The following is a 19,517-nucleotide window of genomic DNA, read 5'->3' as shown; positions in this document are numbered from 1 at the left end:
GGTAAGAGCATGGATGCTGGAGCTGGACTGCTTGGGTTTGAATCCCGGTTCAAGGTTACCAGCTAACTTTAGGCAAGTATCTTAACCCCTCTCTGCCTCAACTTCCTCAACTGTAAAACTGGGGTTAGAGTACCTCATAGGGCTGTTTGGTGGGATTTCCAAAAACCTGAAATATTTCTAGGACAATTAATACCCCCAAAGGAAAGTGAGTGTATCTCTACCCGAAACAAAAATTTAAATTAAGAAAAAATGAATACTTGAAAAGCTTTTAGAACAATGTCTGGTGTGTACAGTGCTAAGCATTCAATCCATGTTTTATCAGTATTATTGTTGTATTATTCTTATTCTTATTCAGACAGCCAGACTGAGGCCTAGCAAAACAGAATAACTTGTGCAATGAGACACACATAGCAAAGCTGGGACCAGAACCAGTTCTTCTGCCTCTTAATCCAGTGCACTTGTGTATATACTTGCTTATATGCTTTAACGGTGAGATTGTTGATTTAAAATCCATCAGTACTTTGAAAGTAGCATGAGCTTTTCCCCCCATTTCAAGCTGAAAATAGTCACTTTATTAATTTACCTTTTAAAAAGAGTCCTTCATGCAAATGAACAAGCTGTCATCAACAAGACTAGAATTGACAGGAACCAGCTCTGTTCTACTACTAGGCTCCAAGAGACATTATCAGGCTTTATTGGTGAGAATAACTGTTGGCTCTTAATACCAGTTTAGTTGCAATTAATTGCATAATTGCCTTGAGTATTTTAGAAAATGTCTGATTTCTGTTGCAATCTTCAAATTATAAAGAAAGCCATAAGTACTTGCATAGTTGTGGTATAATTACACATATCCTAAGTACAAAAAAAATTTGTTATTTGGAGATTTCCAATCTGGAAAAGAGCAGCTTTACTCTAGGGTTTCAGTTCCCTCATAGGGAAGAGGCTAGAGTATTGACAGTGGGGATTCTTAGGGCTCCTCAAAAAAATTCTGCACATAAATGGGTATTTAATGACTCTATATTTTCTAACCCTGGACACGTTCACATAGCCCTCCTGAAAATACTGGAGACTTGAAGAGTAGACCTAGGTCCCACCTCAGGGGCTCATGGGTCATCAGACAGCGGGAGCTTCCATGGTGAGGGTGATGGAGCAAGGGAGGTGAACACAGCAGAGGGGCTCCTCATTTGCTTAGGGAGGGTGAGGAAGGCTTCCTGGAGGAGGAGATCATGCCTGAAGAGAGTCTTTAAGGATGAGTTGGGTTTTGTGAGATAAAGAAGTTGGGGGAAAGATCTTCCAGTTTGAAAAGGGGACAAAGGAGCAGAGGATAAGAAAGTTTGTCTTGTTCTGGGAGCTGCAAGACTGGCAGTGCTCAATTAGTCAAAACAAAAATAGTGCATTTGTGAAGAAATTAACTTGTAGAGATAATGATAGCTGAGATTTGAGTTTTGTGTGTTCTTAGTACTTTCAGCGCATGGTTCATTTAATCCTCATAAAAGTCACATCAGGTAGAGACAATAATTATCCCTATTTTGCAAATGGAGATACTGAGGCACAGAAAAATTTGGTAACTTTCCCCAGTTCTCACTGTAGGGGAGAGAGGAGGGACACCTGGGCAGCCTGCCAGAGTCCCTACATCGGCGTGAGCTCATATTGAAAGCCTCTGTTTGATTTGGCGCGACCTAGTAACTAACCCAGATATCAGCTAGATCTTACCCACTCCTGACCAAGATGAGATCAGCTTTGACCTGTAATTCTATGACTTGTGGGAAATTCAATGCCTTCTTGGAAATTCCTTGGAATTTCAGAGGCTTGTGTTTTGTTTTGTTTTGTTTTGTTTCCTGTGAGTTCACAGTCTGTATCCTGTCTTGGTGATGGCTGAATGGGGGGGACAGCCCCTTTCAAATTTAGCCTTCCTTCCCTCCCCTCTAACCACGCACGAGTTGACTTAAGATTTGGGGGGCTGCCGTGACCAGTGGGTGCCATGGTATATTGACTATAACTTGCAATGTCCCCAGATGTGGCCTGGGAAATGCGGTATCCTGACCTTAAAGGAGTAGCTGACTAAGGAGGGAAGGCCCGGAGGAGTCCAGCCCTTGTGGCTTGAATCCCAACCCTTCCCAATCATAGCTCTGAAGGCTGATAAGAAGAAGGGTAATTAGTGCCAGCAATTAAGTGCCATTCTTGTGCCTCAAAGGAAAAACAAAAACAAAAACACAAAAACAAACCACCACTGCAACCAAAACCAAAAATACCCAACTCAATTAAGAAACAGGAAACTTTTGGAGTTCCCGTCGTGGCGCAGTGGTTAACAAATCCAACTAGGAACCATGAGGTTGCGGGTTCCATCCCTGCCCTTGCTCAGTGGGTTAATGATCCGGCGTTGCCGTGAGCTGTGGTGAAGGTTGCAGACGCGGCGGCTCGGATCCCGCGTTGCTGTGGCTCTGGCGTAGGCTGGCAGCTACAGCTCTGATTAGACCCCTAGCCTGGGAACCTCCATATGCTGCTGGAGCGGCCCAAGAAATGGCAAAAAGACAAAAAAAAAAAAAAAAAAAGAAAAGAAAAAAAGAAGAAGAAACAGTAAACTTTTGGCTACTTCTTTTTGCCAGTCATGCATGTCATTTTATAAAGTTGGCTGTTCCTAAACTATTATACTTCCATTACTTTTATACATGTACTACCTAAAACTTGGTTGTGATTTTAACTACAGTAGTCGACATTGCATCCTTTTTGTATTACATGTTCACTAGTTATAACTATATTTAAAAGTTGTCTGTGACTTCTATTCCAGCCTTGCTGCTTTCCCTATAGGACTTTGGGCAAGTCAGTTAACCTTTTCTGATTTTTCATTTATCATTTCTTCAAAGTACCATCATGAGGATTAAATAATACACAAACGTGCACAGCACAGTGTCTGAAGGGTAGGAAGAGCTCCCCATATGTTGGCAATGATTTCTCCCATTAACCAAAAGCTGACTGTGGTTTGCTATGGCTGATGTGTGGGCTGTAGGACAGTAGTCATGGAGAGGATGGAACTGTGGGTGGAGAAGGAAAAAGTCACCAGATTAGAAGGGTTTTGTTTTTTTTTTAAACAAAGAGGATGGGTTTTATCCTACAGGCCAGTTTCTCAAGCCATCCGTAAGGGGAGTATGATCTATCTATAGGAGTGACCATATGCCCAACATGCTCTTCAAAAACATTGCTTCATTTCCTGTTTAATTTTAAAAAATATGTAGGAGTTTCATGTTCTATTCCATAACATGTTCAAGGGTAGGGAGGTGAGCTTCAAAAGCAATTCTTAGTTGAATACTATAAGATGTATGATATCTAGAAGTAATCTCAATCTACTCTAGAAATAAAAAATTATTTCCAACCAAATGAACCAACTTTTTGAGGGGTCCTAATTTCATGGTATCATGAAGATGAGACTATTTCTAAAACCAAGTATATATCAATGGTGAAAACACTATAAATTTTGTAATCCTCTGTCTTAGGGTTTTAAAAAATATTCTGGGCTTTGGAAAACATCCTTACACACAAAAAAGCAGAGAGAGGCTGGAATAGGCATGTTCCAAAAACACTGAAACTCCAGTCAAGCTGTAACAGATTAAAAACCTGTTGGAACTGAGGTTTGCCCTGCAGCCTTTACAGTTGAATATGATAGGTTAGTGAATGGAAGTCCAGAAAACTCACCCCAGGTCTTAAGTTTGATGTCAAACATTCTGTAAGCACTGTCAGAGGTAAATATCCCTGTTACCTTTGTGCTGTTAGCAAGTTTCCTCTGGAAAGGAAGTGGGGAAAAAATGGCAGAAGAGGGTGAGGACCAAGTTTCTGTCCTAGGAAAGGCAAGGCAACAGAGGTGGTTGCTCTAGGGCTAGCCTTACTTGATGAGGTCTCTAAAAGTGTCCTATTTAAAAAAATCCTGCTCTATTAACAAGAAATACCTCGATGTATTTTGGAGAAAAACCCAACCGTTCACAATCTTTTCTATATTGTCAGCATTTTGTTAAAGTGAACAGAAATGTTAAAAAATACAAACAAAACCTCACAAACCAATATGCAGACACTGGCAAGGGAAACACAAACAACAGGAATTTGAAAATCAAACCAGTACAAGTCTTTGAAAAAATCCAAGACAGGGTACAAAGAACCTATTTGTTAATTTACAGAGTATCATCTTCATGTTTATTGGGTAATACCCACAGGCCAAACTTTACAGTGTGTGTTCTGTAAAAGTCACATGGGAACCTTAAACCAGAATGCTGCTTGAAAATGATGAGGTCACTGAACCTCCTATTTTTTTTTTTTTTGTCTTTTCAGGGCCACACCTGAGGCATATGGAGGTTCTCAAGCTAGGGGTCTAAACAGAGCTACAGCTGCCGGCATCCACCAGAGCCATAGCAATGCCAGATCCGAGCCGTGTCTGCGACCTACACCACAGCTCACGGCAATGCTGGATCCTTAACCCACCGAGTGAGGCCAGGGGTCAAACCCGCAACCTCATGGTTCCTAGTCGGATTCCTTTCCGCCGTGCCACGACGGGAACTCCTGAACCTCCTAATCTTAAATACGATACAGGTACAGATATTTAGTCATTAGGACTTCCTACTTCCTATTTATGCTTAGTTTATTTCATAGTTTATAGCAATTCATAGTTGGAATTGACTTACAACCAAAAATATTACTCTAATATATTAAATAAAGCTGAAAGTTTAGCATAATTAAGTTTGTAAGGCTAGTACCTCATATTAGGATTTATTTTGGCATCTGACATAGACCCTCAAAATGACACATCAAAATAGAAATATAGCAGAGCTCCTGCTGTGGTGCAACGGGATCGTAAAGGGATTGGTGGGGTCTTGGGAGCCCCTGGGGTGTGGGTTTGATCCCCAGCCCGGCACAGCAGGTTAGGGATTTGGCATTGCACTAGCTGTGACTTTGGCTCTGATTCCTGGCCTGGGAGCTCCATATGCCGTGGGGTGGTGGAAAATAACCAAAACAACAACAACAACAACAACAAAAAACAAACAAACAAAAAAACCCACCACAAAATAGAAATTAGCTAGGTATAGAATCAAAGAATATGGTAACATTTCAGTATTTACTAGCAGAACTTATCTAAAACTGTTCTTTATTACCATTTTCAAAAATAGTTGAGTCTTTTACTAGCTAGGTAACTGGAAAACTTTAAAGGACATAATATTTTCACAGCCCGATAAACAGTTTTCAATTTACTTAGCAGATAAAATGTTTTTTGTTTGTGAGCTTCCAACTGGCACAAACTACGTAAGATATTCAACATACCACATTTTAATTTGCTTCATTTTTTTGTCATAACTTAAAAATTAAAGCTTCGGGTGAATACGCTTTATGTTGAAAAGAATTCTTAAATGGTCCTTAAATGGTGCTCTGTGTAGAAAATGGCTTTGCTGCTGACATTATGTAGCACATATAGCACATAATAATATTTTAAATCTTGCTACACTTTTTCTACATTTCTGTCCCAAATCCCAAGGGGAATGAAAAAAGAAAAAAGATAGAGTAAAAGACCATTTGGTGACTCAGGTAGCTGTCAGAGTAACAAGTCACAGAAACTTCTAAGCGGGCTCTACAGGAGCTTGCTGCATCTATATATGCCATTGTGACCTTAAAATGGTACAACAGGGTACACCAGAGGGGCAGCAATCTTTCTATTAAGGGACAGAGAGTAAACATCTTATATTTGTCACAGCTACTCAATTCTGCCACTGTAGCACGAGAGTAGCCATGGACTGTGCATGGTGGAATGAGTATGGATGTGTTTGCATAACATTATTTAGAGACACCAAAATTTAAAATTTACTTAAGTTTCACATTGTGAAATATTATTATTATTCTGATTTTTTTAACTATTTAAAAATGAGAAAACCTTTCTCAGATCTTTGGCCCCTACACGCGGGCTATGGCAGGGGGTGGGTGAGGCGTGGTGTTGGACCTGAGTCTATACTGTGGGAGGGTCCTCAGGTCACCAGCTCACACTTCCCTGTGGTCCTCACCAATCTTAATGTCCTGGGAGCTTCTTTCCTTTCTGCCATGTTGCTTGGGGCTGCAGGGACATTAAGTGACTGATATAGAAAGATAAAAGTTCTTTTAATCTTTTTATCATATCTGGAAGGTTTTTTTCAGTATCTTTCCTTCCTTCCTTCCTCCCTCCCGCCCTCTTTCTCCCTTTTTTTCCTTCCTTTTCTTTCTTTCCTTTCTCTTTCTTGTCTTTTTAGGGCCACACCTGAGGCATATGGAGGTTCCCAGGCTAGGAGTTGGGTCAGAGCTGTAGCTGATGGCCTACACCACAGCCACAGCAATGCCAGATTCCAGTTGCATCTGTGACCTACAACACAGCTCATGGCAACACTGGATCCTTAACCCACTGAGTGAGGCCAGGGATCAAACCTGGGTTCTCATGGATACTGGCTGGATTTCTGTCCGCTGAGCCATAACGGGAACTCCTCAGGTTTATTTCTTAAACATCTACGAGGTTATTACAATCAGACATTTAAAACTAGATAGGTTAGAATCTATTTTCTAATGCCTCTCTTTTTAACAGGATTATGTTTTAAGGCCTATTATGATTATTTATTCAATGAAAAAGCCTAGAAATTTAATTGAAGGAACTGTACACTTTCATTTTTAATAAACCACATGGCAAAACAATACTTTATTTAATAAATGTATAGGAAATTACAATTTGAAAATTGCAAATACAGTACATATACTATACTTTGATCTTAAATTATATGGACAAATTCCAGCTTCAAAATCTTTCTAAAATCAATCATATGTAAAATACCTGGTTTCTGAAGGTATATATGGAAAAGTATATACAATTTCTCCAACTGTGATATGGCTTACTTATTAACATATATTTATTTAGAGAAGCATAAGCTTTCCAAGTATACATTATCTTTCAGGTGCAAAGCTGACATACTGGCACATTTCCATTTTGTGTTGCCGTTATTTTGGAATACACTTAACTGCAATATTTAAATGGACACTATATAGGTTTAGCTGAGAAAGTCTCCATGAATGCTTTCCAGTCTCACCAAAAATCAGAAAATGTTTGTTGGTCCTCTCAGCATGACTGGAAGAACAGATTAAACCTTTTGTAAGCAAGAATTCAATGTCAGGCTGGCCTGGATGTGTAACTGCGCTGCACACACACAATTCAACCCTGAGGAACTCCCACAATTTCTTCTCTCCAACATGTGTTCCTACCAGCATCACAAACCACATCCCTGACTAGAGATCTGTAAAACAAATCTGAAGCCCTGTCCAGTGGGACAGTAACCAGGGTTTGCAAATGGTATTTTGCTTAGAGATATTAGGCTTAATCAATAATTTGGGGATCAGGCTTGCCTCCCCTCAACTCAGCACATAACAAGGTGTCACTGTTCATTTGTGACTAATACCCAACTGGCTCATAAGTGAAGCTTGGTTTGAGGACAGAGTGTATCCATCCTTAATCTATAACCACATTCTGTAAGTTTAAGTTTACCAAGTCTAAGGTAGAGTCAACAGCAGAAGTGCCTAAAACCTTATTCCAAAAGGGCTCTAATTCTGTAAGAATGAATGCCTAATTTGTTATGGTGAACCTATTAATATAAATGCATAAGAAGAAAATAAATATAGCTAGTTGTGCTTGTTTCAGAAGTGAATGTGTCTCCTAAAGTAGTGAGAGTGGTTGCTGAGGAACACAGGCAGAGTCTCATCAGCAGTGATCTTGGCTTGGGGTTGTACAGTGCATCTACTTCTACCACACTTGTAAAGTTCAGCAGGAAGAGAAATCTGGATCACGAACAATCAGCTGTTTAAAAGAAGGTTCTTCCCTATCCAGAAACACACTTATAAGTGGTGCTTTGTCTCTCAAGGATGGTTTTTCCTCACATTAAAATGAAAGGGAAGCTAAGGTATGTCATCCTGCCTGTGTCTCTTCTGGGAAAATTCTACTGAAATCAAACACTGTCAGTGCGGACACCTGGCTTCAAGAGAGAATCAAAACACAGACTTTTAAGAGCAGGAAACTAGGTTTAGAAGATGGGAACAAAGCACCCAAAGTTGAAAACAGTAAAATAAGAAATCCAGTGAATTGGCAAAGAATACTGATGGGAGCAGCAACTTGTGAGAATTGGGGCTCACATTACACAGGGCATGGCTGGTTTACACAAGGCATGGCTAATGGAAAATGTTTGGAGGGATTAAAATCGCTTCTGATTTTCTATTTCAAAGCCCTCTGAAATATGCTTTGTTCAACTCCATTCCTTACATTATATTTCTAAGGCAGCATGGTTGTTAATGAAACAATAGGTGTTTTTCCTAAAATAAATCAAAATGCTGCAAGTGGCCAGAGTTGCGAACAGTTTATATACACAAGTAGCTCTGATTACTTGCAAATGTTAACTGAAATATAACACTGAAAAACTGGCCATTTCCTATGTTGTGATCTGTTTTCCCTGTTGAAAATTAACAATGCTAGGTGTTTATGCAAACTCAGCCTTTCCCAGGACAATGGACAGCCCCTTCTCTGAGAGCTGGCCCAGGAGTGTAACTTGGGCTGTAACTCCTTGGGTGACTGACAGACCACTGTGTAGTCCCTGGTCATATCTGCTAAGTCCACATCCTTCTCTGCGGGTCTTGCCAAGTAACAAAAAGTTTTATCTATCAACCCTCAAATCTTACAGACTCATTTGAATACGAGTACAAAAATCTGTGGTCCTCGCTACAAAAAGGAAAGTATAGGAAACTTCATGTGTACTTCACTTTAAGGAGAACACTATCATTAAGATTACAAAACTTTTAAATGTTTCTGTATTTTATAAAAGGATCCTTTCAATACTCAAATGGATTTTAGACTGTTTCATCAAATAACTTTCCAAGGAACAGGTCAATATGAAAAGTCAGATATAGCTCTTTAAGATAAAGGAAAGTTTCTAGGAAACAAGCTCCACAAATATGAGGAAAAATTTGCAAATATGAGAAAACCCATTAGCATAGAATGCATATTCTTCTTGCTAGGTACTATTCAAAGTCCATAAATGCCCAGATGTCCACTAAAATGTGTCTCATTTATTCTTGCCCTCTATATTTTAATTTTACATTTATTTCAATTTAAATAGTTTGTATGCTACTGAAATTTTTGAAAAATTCAAATCATTATTGTAAATGGATTCACAATAAGAATCCCATAAAGTAAGTTTTCAATGCAATTAAACACTAGGTTTTCTTAGGAACCATTAATCCTCATCAACCCTTTTATTGAAATCAACTCTTAACCACTTTTTGGGTAAATCTGGGTTTCATCTTACTTACGTTTATTACAGGGAGCTACTTGGTAGAGAAGAAATGTTTCCTATTCCTCATTTATATCAGAAGTCACCTGCATGCCCATCTAGGATTTCAGTTCACAACCTGTCTGGTGTGATTCTGGGGAGGCAGAGAACCATATCCATTCTTTGTATAAGAAACCATTCCTTTGGAAAATGGATTTCTGATGTGCATAAAGATAATTTCAAAACCAACACTTGCAAAATGAAACAATGAATATTCACAGCTGCCTCTTTAACACAATTGTTACCAATTAGTTGCATTTGGCTTGAAAACTTTTATGCTGAGCCTCCCTACAACACAGATTTAATGTCCATCCCCATTCCTCTGCTTTAAAAAAACACACTCACAAGGTCAAAAACCCTTGAAAATTTTGTTTTCACAGAGTAATACCTTCCCCTCAATCATTTCTGCTATGGTGTTATTATTGGAAAAACCTCAGAATTATAGCCTGCGGTTTCTGGAGTCCATGGGGAATCCCTAACCCAAAACATCCAGCTGAAATTCTCTCTAGAGCAATGTGGTTAATCTACATGTGAGAGGTGGAGAGCAAAATGAACCTCTTTCCAGAGTTTTACCCTGAAAGTTCACACACAATATAACTGGAATGGAAGCAGGAAGCAAGGTACCAAGCAAATTTTCTGTACAGAAGGAAAGACAGTTCTCAAAGGACAGTGGATCATTGTTTACCTTTTGCAGTCTCTTGCTGTTCTTAAGATAATTCTGTGAACAATAAAAATGATTTCAGGAAGACTTAAATCTGAAACTCCAGACCCCATCTTGCTTCTATACTTTGTTTTAAATTACCATACAGTGTTTGAGTTTATGATTAACTTCTGCTATTCAGAGTAATATTGAAAATATTTCCTAGATAATTTAATGACAGTGACCACAATAGGTAAAGATTTGGTTCTGATAAGATTAACAAATAACCAAAATGTTAACTTTGACATTCAAAACCCTGTAGTATCTGGAAAAAGTTGATTACAAATCATAACAATCAGGACTACTTGTGAAATAATACATTTCTGAAACTCTAGGAATACGTGCTTATTCCACTCTCTGGATAACTGGTAGTACTTTCTGAAATCTGTTGAGAAATAATTTTGCTAAAAAGAAAGGTGGGTGTCAAATTCCAGAAGCTGGATATCAAGATTACATAATTTAAAAATTTGGTTTTCCAGTACTGGCTTGATATAAAATGGTCTTAAAAAGGATTTTTAAATGCAAATACTGAATTTTTGATGCTTCCTTTAAAACACGTACTGTCGTAGATAATGAAGTACGGTCTTGGATTGTCTTCTATGAGGTATCTGTAGAGTCATGTCTCATTCTGTAAACAGTGTTTTAGAAACATCTTCAGAAAGTCATCATGAAGTCTCATTTTACCATTAAACAGAAACTAGCACTGTCAGGCTGGAGTAACTGTTTTGAGAGACTGGTGCTTGTTATGGACATAGCTGTCAGGGATTCCATTTCTCATTTAGGTGTGCATTTATTGCTCTTGCGCCTGTGACTGCAGGGTAAATAAGGCAGTAGGCCCCCAAACATGTATAGTTAGGGACTGGAAATCTGACAGTTTGCACAAGTTCTGTCCACTTCTTGTCTGTAACTCTGAAGCTGAATAGTACATTTATACATGCCAAATGTGTTCAATAATAAATGCTTCGCTTTGGACTGTACTTCCTCCCATTTAGATGAACTTCCAGGAACTGCAATATCAAGAAAATGTTATTATTCACTGACACAGCTACGTCTTAGTGAACAAGACAAAGGGCAAAAACAGCCTTACTATGCTGTGAACAGTTTACACTTGATCTTCGCCAAAAGGCTAAGAAGCGATGTGAACATATTTTTGTATGTTTGACGTTTACCCTCTTGAAGCCATTCAATTAGAGAAATACTTCAGTTTATAAAGCAAGAATGACTTCTCATTATTCCAATATTTCCAGTCCACACTCAGGTAGAGAAAGAATACTAGACCAATTGTAAGTCTCTCGTCTTTCATACTTTTTAAAATAAATCATATGCAAGTATTATTTTGATAAGATAAAAAGCATCAATCTGGGAGTTCCCGTTGTGGCGCAGTGGTTAACGAATCCGACTAGGAACCATGAGGTTGCGGGTTCGGTCCCTGCCCTTGCTCAGTGGGTTAACGATCCGGTGTTGCCGTGAGCTATGGTGTAGGTTGCAGACGCGGCTCGGATCCTGCGTTGCTGTGGCTCTGGCGTAGGCCAGTGGCTACAGCTCTGATTCGACCCCTAGCCTGGGAACCTCCATATGCCGTGGGAGCAGCCCAAAGAAATAGCAAAAAGACAAAAAAAAAAAAAAAAAATCAATCTGTGAAATGATTTTAAGAAATAAAATCATAGAGTCTAGATTTTCTTCTATAGAAAAAAACACGATAAATATACTTAATGCCTTTCAGAAGAAGGCAAAAAAACCAATTTGTAATAATCTCCAAGAGGTCAAAAATAATTGCTCTGCAATCAATATACTGACCTGCAACTCAACTTTTGAAGAGCCTCACCCTTCCCTTAAAAATGAATCTTTTCAGTACAAAAGTCTTCCTATTTAATCATAAGCACAGATGTTTAATTCCAAAGATAAAAGTCCACCAACCCCAGCATTTACCATCAGCAACATACTTAGCTGTATGTGTACTATGGCAGTAGGTTTTCCTGAAGTGAGAGACCAGATATTTAAATCTTCCACTGAATATACATCTTCTATTTTCATCAAAGCTTCTTTGATATAGTCTACATTCAAATGGCTTGGTACACCTATTCAGAATGTATCATTTATAAATAAAGGTTATTTTCGAGAAAAGTTATACATTACTAATAGGACATTTAAAAAAAAGAAACCAAATGGCTTTACCAAATTCAGTTTAAATGTACACTTTAAAATATATTAAAACTTTTAGGATAAACTATGCTTGCAAATAGAAGGATATATGCACCTGCTAAGAGGTTAATAAATATTTAAAAATGTTCATTCTCAATAAAAAGGAAAGTCAATCAAAACAGAATATTTCATCTAAAAAATAAAAGCTAGGATAGACAAAGAAAAAGGATCATCGAATGATGATAAACCTACTGTTGAGAGCTTATATTCTTATACTTCATATCAGTAAGCAGGGAAGTTGAAAATAGAAGATCAAGTTACAGGGGAATTACAGACAAATAAATTACTAAAGATAACCGCATTAAGAATTAAAAGACTCCAATTCTTGTCCTAGGTCCACAGTTTACTAGCAGCATGACCTGACATTATGTTACCCAGCTAAACCTCAATTTTCTTGTTGGTAAGTGGGGATATTAATATCTGCCTTGCCTACTTTTCTTGGCTATTATAAGGATCAAATGTGTACGAGCTGGGAGAGTGCATCCACTCATATGTTCTATACATTAAGATGGTGTTATTATAGACCAATAAGTATCAGTAAAAAGAAAGGAAATGCATGGCTCCTATCCTGGACCACACCCTCCAACCCCAATCTGATTTAGGGAAATAATAAACCCATGATGGGGATATTAGTGAGCTCTTACCTTCTAGTATTATAACCACTGTGTCCCATATGATTCGAAATGTTGTAAAAGCCACAAGTAATGAAAACACATATGTACAGATGGGATCAGCAATCTTGTATTCTGGCTGAAAGGTGACAGATCAAAATTATGTGACTAAATACAGAAAGACATAAAACAGTCTATAGAGCAAAGCAAGGAATACTCTGTTCCCTGTTCTTTAGCAGGCCTGGAGGGTATCTTTAAAACTTGGATACTGCCAATTGTAGAAATGTCTTCACTCTTTCCTAGATTATTTATATACCTTTCTTCATGAAACCTATTTCCAGAAGTTTAGTCATTTGTTTCACTGTTTACCTCTGTGCCTTCTCTCAATCTTCCACCCAGAACCATAAACTATCGGAGCTGGAAGGAGCTTTAGTAGCCATCTATCTGGTCTAAGCCCCTCAAGGTAAAGAGGAGGAAACTCAAGTTTAGAGTTGAGGAACTTGCTCAAGGTCAAAGTATTAAAGCAGAGACAAGACTAGAACTCACACCTCTGAATTTCCACTCCAGTGCACATTCCAGAACCTAGCAGTTGTGTGACAAGGCTTTTTTTCTCTAAGGATACTAAACTTATAAATTTATTCCACTTTTGAAATAATAGCCAAAAATCCACCTGATTGATGCTCATTTGGCACATTCTTCTCAAAATTCTGGTCACTAAACTACATCCTGAGTTAGATTGAAAATAATGCAGCACTCAGGCTTCAAAATGACTACATTTAAACTGCCCAAGAGTCATGAGGTTGTCTGCACAGGACAATGTTTTCCATTGCTTACAGAGTTTCATTTGGCATGTCAAGAAGAGAGAACAAAATCCCACAGCAGCAGCCATTTAAAGTAAAAGAAGACAAACCACAAGGATTCATGCAGAGTATTTTAAATATTCCCATTGAGCAAAATGATTTAACTGATTTTTCTTCAAGGGTGATGCTCGTATATGCATCCTTTGAAAATTTAAAGATCCTAGAATAGCGTCTTCCATGTGGGACATCTTGAAAGATATTTTGGTTTCAGTGAGTTACACGCCAGTCCTTGTTAATTTAGCAGGTCTGTTTACAGAGTGTGGTAGTTTTGTTCTTTAGCTTTGCAGAATTTATAGAGGAAGAAAATTACAGCCTGCACACCCAAGACAAGGACAATTCCTCCAACGAAACTGGGTGCGTCAAAGGTAGACTTCCGGATAGGTTGAGTAGTCGGAGTTAAGGTGGTATTAGTTGTACCTGATGTAGTAGCTGTGGTGGAGGCCGAAAAAGAGGAAGGCAGAGTTGTGGGTTTAGCTGTATAACTGGTTGGCAACTGTGTGGCAGTGGGCCCAGAACAGAAGTCTGCCGTTCACCACCTGGCAATCACTAACTGCTGAATTGTCTGAACAGTAGCTTTTACCTTTACATTCTATCCCAAAGCAGGTATTATTAGCATCAACACAGGAAATGCAGCTGTTGGCAGTTTTCACAGATTTCTGGTGCTGGAGTGGTGAGCGTCCGCGATGGCACCGAGGTTGTCTGGGTGGTGGGCGGGAAAGGCGAGGGTGTAGTCGTGTTCTGAGTAAGGACGGTGATGTTCGCTGCCTCCTCCGTCAGCACGCTGAGCTTGGCCAGGCAACCTGCGGCCCAAAGCAGCTGGGGGAAGAGCCCCGACATCACGTCCTCCACGCGAAAGATGAGGTGCTCAGAGCAGCGGGCAGTCCCTCTGCCCTCTTTGGTGCACCACTTTAGAGATTTTGCTCCGCGTGACAAGGTTTAAAACTGAGTTCTTCAGTGAAGGCACCGCCAAAGCCAACAGATATGTTACCTCATGAGGTGATTATCGTGTTTGGTACTGATAAAAGAACTACACTGATAGTTCAAGTATGCTTGTGATGCAAAATGAACAGGACTGGGATTGGTGTCTAGTATACTGATAAAACCTTTAGTTTTAATGTTTAAGTTATACACACACGTATTTTGTCTTTTTAGGGCCGCACCCGTGCGGCATATGGAGGTTTCCAGGCTAGGGGTCCAATCTGAGCTACAGCTGCTGGCCTAAGCCACAGGCCAGATCCGAGGCATGTCTGCAACCTACACTACAGCTCAGGGCAATACCGGATCCTTAACCCACTGAGTGACGCCAGGGATCCATCCCCATCCTCATGGTTCCTAGCAGATTCGTTTCTGCTGCGCCACAACAGGAACCCCTAAATATATATTTTAAAATAGAAAAATTAGCAAGCATATTACCTTGAATCGTATGATGTATGCAGCTATCAGCACACCAACACTCTGTACCAAATCCCCCAAGGCATGTACAAATGCAGCTCTCACTGCCAGGCTATCCTGCCCATGGCTGTGTCCACATCTAGAACCTGTGGTGGGAGAATTTGAAGGCAGGGAGTGGGAATGGGCGTGATGATGCCCAGACTGGTTCAACAGAAACCCCATTCTGTTAAAAATAAAAGAAAAGATGATTATTTTTCCTAGTATTATTGATAAAAATATTTGTAACCAATCAGACACTAATGAGGCAATGTGGAACTCATTCATTTAATAAATATTTGAGTGGCTATTATGTATCAGGTATTGTTCTAGGTACTGGGGTCAAAACAGTGGCCAAGATAGACATATCCCTATCCCTGTGGAACTTAATGTTCTAGTAGAGAGGGCAGAGAATTAACAAATAAATACATAATGTACTGGCAGGCTATTCAGGTGCTTTGAAGAAAAGCAAAGCATTGCAAGGGGATGGAGGGTGATGGCGAGTGATCAGAAATGGCCTAAGATTCCACCGGAGTAGAGACTTGAATGAAGTGAGGCAACAAGTGCTGGTGGAAGAGTGTTCTAGGAAGAAGGAATATCAGGGCAAAGGCCCTAAAATGACATTGTGTTTTATGTGCTGAAAAAGGCAAGACCCAGGTGGCTAAGGTGAGCAAGAGTGGTAGGAGATGGGGAGGAAGGTACACAGGATCATAACAAGAAGGCTCCAGTAAGAACTTCTGATTTTATTCTAAGTATCAACAGAAGCCACCTGCAAAGGAGTTGGCAAACCATGGTCTGTAGACCACATCTGGCTCACTGCCTGTTTTTATGTATAAAGGTAGGGTTTTTTTGGTAAATAGTTTTACTAGAACACAGTGATGCCCATTTGTTTACTTAGTGAATATGGGTGCTTTTGTTCTGTAACAGCAGAGTTGAATAGTTCCAAAACAGACTGTACGGCTCTCAAAGCCTGAAAGATTTACTTTCTGGGTCTTTACAGAAGTTTACTGACACCTGGTCCAAATGATTAAGTATGTAAGTTAAAGATTTTGTAATTTTTAGGAAAAAAGTTGATAGTTAAAAAAAAATCTTTTTGGGAGTTTCCAGTGTGCCTCATTGGTAACGAACCCAGCTAGTATCCATGAGGATGTAGGTTTGATCCCTGGCCTCGCTCAGTGGGTTGGGATCTGGCGTTGCTGCAAGCTGCAGCGTAGGTTGCAGATGCGGCTCAGATCTGGCATTGCTGTGGCTGTGGCATAGGCTTGCAAATGTAGCTCTGATTCAACCCCTTGCCTGGGAACTTCCATATGCTGTGATTATGACCCTAAAAAGAAAAAAATAAACAAAAAAAACTTATTAAAACAAAAATATTATAAAAGTTTTAAAAAAACTTTGTCCACTTAAATTCCTGACTGTTAGCCAAACTTTAATCTACCTGAGTAAACTCAAGAGAAATCCATAATTCCAATAGTGTTTTAATAGCATTTAGAAGAAAAATTAATATATTGATAACTTTAAAATATATTAAAATATCATTGCACACTACTGAGTACATATATAATAGTCTCTAAGGTCACAGTACTTGAAAATATTAATGTGAAAAAAATGTAGAACGTATAATAACTATAGTGGTAGATACATGCCATTATAAATTTGTCCAAACTCATAGAATGAGTTTAACACCATGAGTGAACCCTAATGTGAACTATGGACTCTGCAGTAATTTGTGTCAGTGTAGGCCCATCATCTGTAATAACTGTGCCACTCTGGTGAGGGATGTTGACAATGGAAAGGCTATGCATGTGTGGGGGTAGGGTATGTACAGGAAATCTCTATATCTTCTGCTTAGCTTAGCTATGAACCTAAATCTCCTGTTAAAATTACAAAGCCCATTAAAAACATTTTTTTTAAACAAAATAGAGCTTACATCACATTAACTGCAACTCCAACAGCTGCGGTAATGAGCATTATATCTCCATTTATTTCATATTTCATATGGATAGTTCTTTGGACAGCTTCATATAGGAGGAATCCCATAAGTATATACACCAATAGCACACTAATCATAGCTGACAAGACCTCTGGAGGGAAAAATATAAAAAAAAAATATTTGTAGCATGGTTATTTCATACATACTAAATACTGTACAATTTCTTATTTATATCTTCTTTCCTCTAAGGAGATAAAAGTGCTATGTTATTTTTGTCATGTTATTTTTCTTATTTGAAAAGTGTTCAGTAGTTTGATTTGGATCTTTCACCCCACCACTGCCTACCTTCTCCTTATGTCTTTAGGGTCAAATTATATATATTTCCAGACCATACACTTGGTTAAAAAAAAAAACAAACCTGAAAAACTAAGGAAAAAAATTTGTAGCATACCTGAATGACCACAGACTAATTTGTAAGTGTAAAACCAATAAAAAAGTGAACAATGGGTAGAGGACACAAATACTAATACAAAGAAAATATGCAGAAAGGACCAATTTATGGAAATCAACCATAATACAAGAAATTCAAATAAGAATTCTCTTGCCCCTTACTAAATTGGCAAAGATTAAAAAGTTTGATAACAGCCAGAGTTAGCAAGGATATACTGGTGGAAGTATCAAATAGGCTATATTTTTGGAGAGCAGTTTGTAAAATTAATAAAAATTTAAAATGCATATATTCCTTAACTCTAGGAATCAATCCAATAGAAACACATCCATATGAATGCAAAGCCATCTATAAGGTTTTTCATTGTAGCTCTGTCTATAGGTATCCAAAAAGATCTGGAGGAGTGCCCATCCTGGCTCAGTGGTAACGAACCTGACTAGGATCCATGAGGATGCAGGTTCAATCCCTGGCCTTGCTCAGTGGGTTAAGGATCTGGCACTGCCATGAGCTGTGGTGTAGGTCACAGATGTGGCTTGGATCTGGCATGGCTGTGGCTATGGTTGGCAGCTATAATTCGAATTCGACCCCTAGCCTGGGAAATTCCATGTGCTGTGGGTGTGGCCCTGAAAAGCAAAGAAAAAAAAAAAGATCTGGAGACATCCTAAATGTCTACCAATGAGGAACTTAATGGCTAAATTATGGTATGTGCTTATAATGAGATATCATACAGTCATTTATATTTTTTTAAAAGAGGAAAAACAATCAGGCATATTGATAATCTAATCACAAGAAAGACAGATAAGAAAGTGTCATACCTGGGAAGTGAGACTAAGAGTTTAGGAAATTTATTTTTCACTTTATTCTTTCTGGTAATATTTGAAAAGTTTTAAGTTTTTATTATAAACTCATTTACCTTTAGAATAAAGAAAAACACATTCTTTTTAAGGCATGTAAGTATTCATGAATGCACTTCGACTCAGAAATTTTTCTTCCAGGAATGATATACACACTCATGCCAATTAAGTTGCATATTTACAAAATGCGGTATGTTCTGAAGCTATTCCTCAAGCATTGTATATACAGCAAACAACTGAAAACAACTGAAGTGATTAGTAGGGGCCTTGTAACATGGAATACCATGCAGCTATAAAAAATTAGGCTCTTTATGTTAATGATATGGAATAATCTCCAAAATACAGTGTTATGTGAAAAAAGAAAAGCACACAACAATATACATGGTATATTAGCATTTATGAGAAAAGAAGTAAGAGAATATATAATGGTCTATACATGCAAACTCTGGAAGAATATACAAAATACTGATAAAAACTGATTATTAGGAGAATGGGTGGCTAGGACACAGGAATGACTTTGCACTATATATTCTTTTACATCATGTGAATTTTCTACTTTGCAAGTATAAAGTAGAATAATTTTATATCTTTTCAAAATAACAGAAATAGGGCAATGTAAAGTATATTTTAAAATAATTAACATTATTATATAAAACTAGTATTGACAAAACAATAACAGCAAGAAAATAGATAATTTTTTTTCTTTAAAGAAACTAGATATTAAAGCTTTAAGTGTTAAAAGTTAAAACAGTCCGGGAAATTGTTATCTGGGTCAACTTATTGCTCAAAGGTTGGGGCAATTCAAGTATATTGGACTTTGATACATTTTTATTCCAGCTCATAAATTATAACAGAAAAATCATCTAGCAGAAATAAGCTGTTTCCTGAAGATGTTAATGTAGCCAAAACTCTAATAAAATTCTGAACATCAACAAAATAAATGTTAGAATAAGACCAAAAAACACAACTACTATTCAAAACCATGATTCATCTATTCCTGACATACTAATTATCATACTTTGAAGGAGACATAGGACTGAAGAAAACAGAAAAAAAAAACTGAAATACACAAAGTCCAGACTCTTAAGCCCCTTGAGAGTATGACCACATTAGATTCTACACCAT

General features: G+C 38.3%; 2 protein-coding genes and 1 pseudogene across 4 annotated transcripts in view; 1 reads left to right on the top strand and 2 right to left on the bottom strand.

Annotated features, from left to right (window-relative positions):
• Nucleotides 1-19,517, top strand: part of SQOR (sulfide quinone oxidoreductase) — a 377,873-nt gene that overhangs the window by 185,314 nt on the left and 173,042 nt on the right. The gene's annotated exons all lie outside the window — the stretch shown is intronic.
• SLC30A4 (solute carrier family 30 member 4) overlaps nt 6,661-19,517 on the bottom strand; it is a 31,144-nt gene continuing 18,287 nt past the window's right edge. Inside the window, exons 4-8 of one of the 3 annotated variants that reach the window (XM_021089600.2) lie at nt 17,088-17,241; nt 15,146-15,347; nt 12,906-13,011; nt 12,003-12,137; nt 6,661-11,066 (exon numbers count right to left, since the gene is read on the bottom strand). In XM_021089600.2, coding sequence (XP_020945259.1) covers nt 10,912-11,066; nt 12,003-12,137; nt 12,906-13,011; nt 15,146-15,347; nt 17,088-17,241 — 752 coding nt within the window. In that variant the 3' untranslated portion in view covers nt 6,661-10,911. The remainder of the gene's footprint in view (nt 11,067-12,002; nt 12,138-12,905; nt 13,012-15,145; nt 15,348-17,087; nt 17,242-19,517) is intronic. The other 2 variants (NM_001130972.1, XM_085019743.1) reach the window with 2 other exon arrangements.
• On the bottom strand, nt 13,838-14,710 carry LOC146406380 (sialomucin core protein 24 pseudogene; annotated as a pseudogene).

This window comes from Sus scrofa, chromosome 1 (genome assembly GCF_054392235.1).
Source record: "Sus scrofa isolate SSC_HxYL_T2T_F1_AM1 chromosome 1, Sscrofa_HxYL_maternal_Yorkshire_Landrace_v2.0, whole genome shotgun sequence".
Classification (NCBI taxonomy): domain Eukaryota; kingdom Metazoa; phylum Chordata; class Mammalia; order Artiodactyla; family Suidae; genus Sus; species Sus scrofa.
The sequence above is the reverse complement of the archived record's forward strand: the minus strand, read 5'-3'. Positions and strand labels throughout refer to the sequence as shown.